General features: G+C 38.2%; 1 protein-coding gene across 1 annotated transcript; it reads right to left on the reverse strand.

Annotated features, from left to right (window-relative positions):
- Nucleotides 1-3631: 3631 nt before the first annotated feature.
- Nucleotides 3632-7921, reverse strand: LOC123875445 (maspardin-like). Its single transcript, XM_045921279.1, has 5 exons — nucleotides 7702-7921; nucleotides 7038-7278; nucleotides 5585-5814; nucleotides 4955-5203; nucleotides 3632-4086 (listed from the first exon to the last, which is right to left on the reverse strand). The coding sequence occupies exons 1-5, from the start codon at nucleotides 7798-7800 to the stop codon at nucleotides 3949-3951; spliced, it is 957 nt and encodes a 318-aa protein (XP_045777235.1). The 5' UTR covers nucleotides 7801-7921; the 3' UTR covers nucleotides 3632-3948.
- Nucleotides 7922-8358: the final 437 nt, after the last annotated feature.

The following is an 8358-nucleotide window of genomic DNA, read 5'->3' on the forward strand; positions in this document are numbered from 1 at the left end:
GTCTACCTTTGTTTCTAACTTAGACAATTTATCTAATATTCAAATTCCCAGATACGCACTCAATGACGAACCAAAAACCATCGAACTTCACGCATTTTGTGATGCTTCTCTTGAAGCCTACGCGGCATGCATATATCTGAAATCAACTGATAAATCAGGACAGATAAGTGTCAATCTTCTGTGTGCAAAAACTAAAGTATCTCCTATAAAGTCGCAAACGATACCCAGATTGGAGCTTTGTGGAGCTTTACTCGCATCTCGTCTAGCTTCAGCGGTTTTAAAGGCTTTACGACTTCCAGTGCCTCCAAAGACTTATTTCTGGACAGACTCTTCAGTGGTCCTTGGGTGGTTATCATCACAATCTCGTGATCTAAAAATTTTTGTTTCAAATCGAGTTGCAAAGATTCAAGAGATGACTTCTTCTGGCATCTGGAGACATGTACCAGGCACACATAATCCAGCGGATCTAGCCTCTCGGGGTTTAGACCCAAAAAATCTTCAAAATGCTGCCTTATGGTGGCAAGGTCCTCAGTTTTTGTCAAATGATGAAAGTGAGTGGCCAAGTAATATAAAATTCATTAATGAACTCCCTGAAAAGAAAGCGTGTATTAATAAAACTAAGCAAATATCTACACTTACAACTACATCTACATTTGTAGCAACTCCAAAAGCTGCAGCTACAGATACAATAATAAATTTTGACAGATTTTCAAACTTTGCAAGACTACAAAGAAGCTTAGCTTATGTACTAAGATTTATCCATAATTCTAAATACCCGAGCGCTAAATATACAGGCCATCTCAAAATTGATGAACTTAAAAATTCTCTCATCTATTTAATAAAGCAACATCAATTAGAAAATTTTGAAGTCGAACTTAAACTACTAAATGATAAAAAATGCTTACCTTCTCGATCACGCCTGCTCTCACTGCGACCTTTCGTAGACGATAATGGCATCTTGCGCGTAGGTGGGCGTATCCAAAATTCACCTGAAAATTATAATCAAATACATCCAGTTTTATTAGATTCAAACCATCAATTTACAAAATTATTATTTGCTTATGAGCACATAAAACTAATGCATGGCGGTCCACAATTATTGCTAAATAATTTACGACTAAACTATTGGCCCATTTCAGGCAGACGCCTAGCTAGAAGCACAGTAAACAACTGCAAACTATGTAAAATTATGAAAGCTAATACACTAAATCCTATAATGGGTAACTTACCTGCGTCGAGGGTGACTCCTAACCTACCGTTCCAGATTTCTGGCGTAGATTTTGCAGGACCTTTTCCAATACAAGATCGCCGTGGACGTGGCTGTAAATTAACCAAGGGCTATTTATGCCTCTTCATCTGCTTCTCAACTAAGGCTGTACATCTTGAGCTTGCGTCTGACCTTAGCACTGATAACTTTTTTCTTTGCCTAAAGAGATTCATTTCACGCAAAGGAAAACCTAGCGAAATTTACTGCGATAATGGCCGGAATTTTGTTGGCGCAAACAATGATCTTCGCCAATTTTTAGAATCCGTAGAAAACAATGAATCAATCACCTCGTTTGCCGCCGATGAGGGCATAAAATTCAACTTTTCGCCAGCTTATTGTGCAAATTTTGGCGGGCTTTGGGAAGCGGGTGTGAAATCTGCAAAATATCATATCAGTCGCATGTTAGGAACCAATCATTTCACGTACGAGGAATTATCGACTTTATTCGTACAAGTCGAAGCAATCTTGAATTCTCGACCCCTTACTCCACTTTCGTCTGATCCAACCGATTTACTTCCTTTGACTCCTGGGCACTTCCTCATCGGTAGACCGTTCACCTCATTGCCATCACCAGCCTTGTTAGACGCCAGAATAAGTCGTCTAAATCGATACCAGCAACTTGAGCAGTTCAAACAACAATTTTGGGAAAGATGGCGCAAGGAATTCCTGTGTGAGCTTCAACAAAGAGCAAAATGGCGAATAAACAAAGGAAACTTACTTCAAGGAGATATGGTCATCATTAAACAAGCAAACCTTCCTCCACTAAAATGGCGCATGGGGCGCATATCAAAACTTTATCCTGGAGCAGACGGAGTCGCACGTGTAGCAGACATTTTAACCACAAGTGGCATCATCAGACGTGCCATCAATAGCCTGTGCCCCTTGCCATCAGCATCGGACAAGTAACCTCAACATCCCAAGGTCGTTGAGAGGGGGGAAGATGTTGGCGCGCGGACCAACGAAGAAATACGACAGCGCCCGAACGTACACGAAGGGAGCAGCCATATTGAACTGAATACTAGATCGAACACAGCGATACGTCGCGTCATCATTTTTTATTATTTTCTTGTAAAATCAATCCTTGGATCATTAAACTAATAATGTTATCTACCTCAGTGTTTTAAATACAAAACCCAAAGTAGTGAAGAAATTCAAGTTTGTTGTGAACCTTCAATCTACATCAAAATCAAGACAATCAAGGGAAGACAAAGAAACGTCCATTACCAAACAACATTTAATTTGCTTCATTTTATTTGAAAATTCATCATACTTATTTAAAAATATGGTACCAATATAAATATACAAAAATTTGTATTTGAAACATTCACTTTGGTATAATTAAACATCAGCATAGGTGCAGAAAATAATTCAAAATACATTAAGTACTACTTATCAACTACCTACCTATATTTTTAACCCCCGACCCAAAAAGAGGGGTGTTATAAGTTTGACGTGTGTATCTGTGTATCTGTGTGTGGCATCGTAGCGCCTAAACGAATGAACCGATTTTAATTTAGTTTTTTTTGTTTGAAAGGTCGCTTGATCGAGAGTGTTCTTAGCTATAATCTAAAAAAATTGGTTCAGCCGTTTAAGAGTTATCAGCTCTTTTCTAGTTTTCTTGTAGAAAAGAAGGTTAGATAACCGTTAGGTTCATAATATTATGTCAATAGACAAATGTCAAGCTGTCAAGATGGACGTTGCCTAAATACATAATTATTTATTTGAAAATGATGTTTTGGAAAACTCAAATACTTTGGATCGTCGGGGGTGTTATAAATTTTTAATTTACACTTGTTATAAAATATTTTCGCATTACAATTGAAACGAAAATTGCAGAATTTATTTTACTCAGTCATTTACAATAAATTCCGTAATAATAATAATTAATAAACAAAGTCTGCTTTAGAAACAATTAACTTATGAGCTAACAAATTCAAAACACCTTAATATAATAATAATTAGGAATGTAACTAGCATCAAATTAAATTCGGATTTTAAAGTGAAAATATACTTAGTACGTATTAATACAGATCGTTCCACATAAAAAGATCGCTGGGCGACACTAGACGACGTCAGCGCATAAAGTATAGTTCAACTACTTGAGCAAATACAACATCATTCCTCATACGCATGGCTAAGGTTTGGAATACTCTTCCGCGATCTGTGTTTCCTACCAATTACAATCCGGGTATCTTTAAAACAAGAGTGAATAGGCATCTTCTAGGTAAACGCGGCTACATCTTGGGCCACATCATCACTTTCCATCAGGTGTGAATTGTGATTGTGGTCAAGCGCTTGCCTATAACGAATTTAAAATAAAAGAAGCAGGCGTTATTTTGCTATAATCTGCCAAACCAAAGATTTCTTTGGTTTGGCAGATTATAGCAAATTAGGCTTTTGGTTTCTTGTATGTATGTTCACTCATTACTGTGTCTGTCAGCTAGTTTTTCAGAGCCCATCCGTTTATCCGATTTTGACTAAGTACTTAGATAGCTTGCATGTCCCCTGGGACGAACATAGGCTTTTTATAGTTTTTGTCTCGTAGAACCAGAGTTCCACGGGATTTTTAAAAACCTAAAACCGCAAGCTGGAGCCATCATCTAGTAGATCTATGAATCGCCTACTACGCAGGTATAAGGTGATCGGTCTTTTTACGTGACACGAACTGTAAATATTTAATATTACGATATTTTGACGAACTTATCCCTCTGATTGAAGTAGCTGACAGTGCCTTCTTCAGTCTGCTGGTTCGGCGAAAGTTTGTGAAGACTCAAGTAAGACGGTGATAGATCCGTTCCATCGAACTGTCGCAAATGTATCTGAAAAGCAAAAGTTAGCTATTTGTAATTTGTTTTTCTTTGTTTTTATTTTATACTGAAGGAAGATAGTATATACTGCTCTCTCTGTTACGTAATCCCATGCGAATGACAGAGACGAAAATTTCAGTGGACGTTAACCATATAGGCATATAGAATACTTAGATAAAGTTAAACAGCACTAAAACCCGACTACTACCCGCGAACTTGCGATAGTGAGCGATAGATTTAGAACAAAAAAAATATTTGTATCGCTCGGTGTATTTTAACCTTGTACTATATCTATGAACTCAGAATTCTTTCATTTGATATCCCACTCGATACAATAGCAAAAAAGAATACTTGGAGACCCCCACTTTTTGGATGTAACATCCGTCAGGTCGATTTTTTTTTCATATAAAATGTCTACTTTGTCACCCGGATTATAATAACGAATCAATTGACACCTCATTCATCAAAATCGGCTCAGTGGTTTAGGCGCTGCGGTGGAACACACATAAATACAAACCTACAAACGTCACTGACATAGCTCAGCCTCAAACTATTAGCAAGCAGAAGTGGCAGTGGGCAGGCCATGTCTGTCGTAGAGGCGATGGCCGTTGGAGCCGGAAAGTCCTTGAGTGGAGACCGCGTTTAAGCAAGCGTAGTGTGGGACGCCCTCCAGCACGATGGACCGACGATATAAAGCGGCTGGCGGGAAGTGGCTGGATGAGGAGGGCTGAGGACCAGGTTTGGTGGCGGTCTTTAGGCAAGGCCTATGTCCAACAGTCGACGTCCACAGGCTGATGATGATGATGATGATACATACATAGACTGCTAAAATCATAGCCCTTCCGTTTGGTTTTGTTATAGTCAGGTAAAAACAACTTACCAACAAATGCAGGTTGACCTCATCGCTTCTACTGAGATAGGGGAAGTTCCCGCCGCTCTTCAAATGCGCGAGCTTCGCCTGAGGGTACGACTTGTAGAGGTCCTCGCGGACGCGGGAGTTGAGCGCGCTCTCGTCCCAAACGTCCATGATTGTGATCGGCAAGTGCGTGAGCGACTGCGGCTGGACGTAGCACGGCGTGCAGTTCAGGGTTAACCGAGATGCTAGTTCTGCTTGGGTCAGAGACTCTAACTGAAAAGATATAAAATTAGTAACTAGAGGATGCCCGCGACTTCGTCCGCGTAGTTTTAGGTTTTTAAAGATCCCGTGGGAACTGTTTCATTTTCCGGGATAAAATGCCTATGCAAATTACAGGGACGCAAGCTACCTCAGTACCAAATTTCATACAAATCGGTTAAGCGGGTGTGGGTTTGTAGGAACTCTTTGAATTTCCGGGATAAAAAGTAGCCTTTGTCCGTCCCCGGGATATAAACTAACCCTGTACCAAATTTCGTCAGAATCGGTTAAACTGTTGGGCCGTGAAAAGGTAGAGACAGATAGATAGACAGACAGACGGACACATTTTCACATTTATAATATTAAGTATGGATTAAAAAGAAAATTCAATCTTACCCTTTCCACCATAAAATCAATAGATTCTGCCATTCTTTGGTCCACTTTGTCCGTTGTGAAGTTGCCCATCAACATTCTCTTCAACACTAGCGAGGGAAGGAGCCAGAAGAGTGCCGAGGAGTCGTTGTACTCAAACACTGTAGTATCAGTAAACGTGTTGCACAACACTAGCGAAGCAACACGAGGACAGTTTATTGTAGATTCTGTGAACTTCTGTGCTATAAAGCCACCTAAAATAATTTAAATTGTTTAGTATGTGCTGTCATAAACCTTAAAAAAACTGTCAAGGGGTTTCAAAACCCACACAAAGGGCTTCAAAACCATCATTTAAGAAAATAATACTTTTGTAACCAGAACTTGAGGTTCTTAAGATTTTTCAATTAAAATTTTTCTTTTAAACATGATTCTAGGTCAATAGATAGCCTATAGGCACCTCAGGTGATAATTATCTAAAAATCTAATGCTAATGCTATGCTTTCTAAATATTATTTATTAACAACTGTACATGGCATTTATAGATCAGGATGCAAATATAAAATAGGAATATATGTGTGCTACTTATGTTAATCAAATTACTAAGTTTGTGTTTCTCTGCTATACCACAAGATGTAAAATAACATTAATAAAGCATTTCTATTAATTTTATCTATATTTAGACCACAGCCTTGAGACAAGATTATTTATTATGACAGCACCAGAATGTCTAATTAACATACAGACACTTTTTGATAAGATACAAGCTTTTGCCTTCAACTTTGTTTTTCCTTTGGGAAATCTTTGTTTATCCTGGATATAAACTTATAAATTAAGCTAAAACGCGCAATATAATAGGTCTAGATACTTTAGATTTTGCATGCAGTCTTTTTAAAATGTAGACTACTAAAGGTCTTGACACATTACATAGACTTGACGCTCACTCCACTCCAACTCAACTTAATATGTCTGGATGGTCCTAAGTATACACTTTTTTTAAATAAAAATAGTGAGCAAGCAAGCAGGCGGGTCACCTGATGTTAAGTGATTACCGCCGCCCATGAACATTTGCCAGAGGAACTGCTAATGAAGGCCAGCCTTCTTTCAATTATAAATAAATACCAACATATGAGTACAGCCGGGATTCTCTATATTTATAATGGAAATCACATAAAATAGTTCAATGCTAAAGTACATTTCTTTCAACTAAATGTTGAAAACTCCGCTGTAAGGAACACAATATAAAACTCACATTTTGCCACTATCTAAGTAAACCATGCTTTGATTAACAACAGTTTAATTTGTATAACTTCACATATAGCATAGTTTACGTCAATATATGCTTTCCTGTGAATTAAGTCAGAGAGCGGAGTGGAGATCACATTAAGTCTGTGTAATGTGCGAAGAACCTAAAAAATAATTTACATAAATTCCACCAGAACAGCTGGGGCAAGTCAGCAAGTGAAATTTAAAGACGAACCCAAAGAAGCTCCAAAAATATGAATCCTGTCCAATTCCAAGTAGTCAATCAGTCTTTTGAAGCCATCACACCACTCTTTCAGGTTCCAATACGGAGGAGGCTCAGCTGCTATGACTCTGACCCCTCTTGTTGTGAGGCCCATTATTTGCTTGAAGAAAATGTCTGCAGTACCTGACACTGGTGGCAGACATACTAAAGGACAACTTACAGACTTTGGACCACTGTCGAATATTCTCCATGCCTGAAAATAAAACAAATCACAGATTTTACAATTTTACACCTGTTGATTTCACGCCATGCCTATAGCTTGTTTTATTTGGAGTTTAGGTACATCATTAACTTGATTGGAGGCAGACGTTTGTTAACTGTTCCTTAAACATATTTCAGACTAACTTGAGTGATACGATTAAGCTGTACCCGAGTGAACATGCACAAAAAGTAAATAAGTTCATAATAATATAATTATATAAATGGCCAAGTTCACTTTGAAGGGAAAGAGTTTGTCATGTGCAATATGCATAGAAAGTTGTTTCATCAAGCCGAACGTGACAATTACCGGATAGATCGTAGGTCAAAGCTCTCTAAATTGCGATCGGTTGGAAAAAATATTATTAGAACTGGAGATAAAACTATCGGTCGACCACTTCAAAACTTGTTTATTTACCTTGGACCCATCTGAGTCAACAACAATTTTACGTAGTGGGATACTGCTTCTAAAACTCAAATATTCACTAGATCGAGACAAATCACTCAAGCAACTCATTTCTGAATAGACTAATTTACGAATATTGCAATTTGTACAAAACTTATTAAAATCAAAAATTAATGAACCTGAAACGTCAATTATTATTTATTATTTTTCGTCTCGTTCGTCCGTCTCTGTAATTGTCTGTGACACGTGGTTTCAGCTCTGGATTCTTATATTTTAAAAGCCCAGTTTTTATAACTTCTCTACGGCTCTGAATACTAACTTTTTCGACAAATGTCACAAATACCGATTTTGTTCTAAGCTGATGGGTAACTTTGAGCTTTAACAGATTCTATTCTATCCATATTATAAAGTATAAACGCAAAAGTCTATTATCACGCCCAACGCAATGGACAACCTGAACGGGTTTTTTAAATAGATATTAGTTCTAAGATTTAGATAGACTTGTAGAGTGACACTATTTTTAAGCATCATCCTACGAATCGTAATGATTACATACCCTTTGCTACGAATAATTTCGTAGGACGAAGGTTTGGATGACGCGAAGCGGTCATCCGCGCGGCGTCGTCGCCTCCGACACCTGCGTCGCGTCGTCGTAGTCCTCGTGGACTC

The sequence above is a fragment of the Maniola jurtina genome, chromosome 20 (genome assembly GCF_905333055.1).
Source record: "Maniola jurtina chromosome 20, ilManJurt1.1, whole genome shotgun sequence".
Lineage (NCBI taxonomy): Eukaryota > Metazoa > Arthropoda > Insecta > Lepidoptera > Nymphalidae > Maniola > Maniola jurtina.

Bases quoted from the DNA above. Each gene is read 5' to 3' on its own strand.
- LOC123875445 (XM_045921279.1), bottom strand. From the start codon at position 7,800: ATGAGTTGCTTGAGTGATTTGTCTCGATCTAGTGAATATTTGAGTTTT. The intron at 5,815-7,037 runs GTTCGTCTTTAA...AAATTATTTTAG, and splicing joins TATTTTTGGAGCTTCTTTGG to GTGGCTTTATAGCACAGAAG. The intron at 5,204-5,584 runs GTAAGATTGAAT...ATATCTTTTCAG, and splicing joins TTGATTTTATGGTGGAAAGG to TTAGAGTCTCTGACCCAAGC.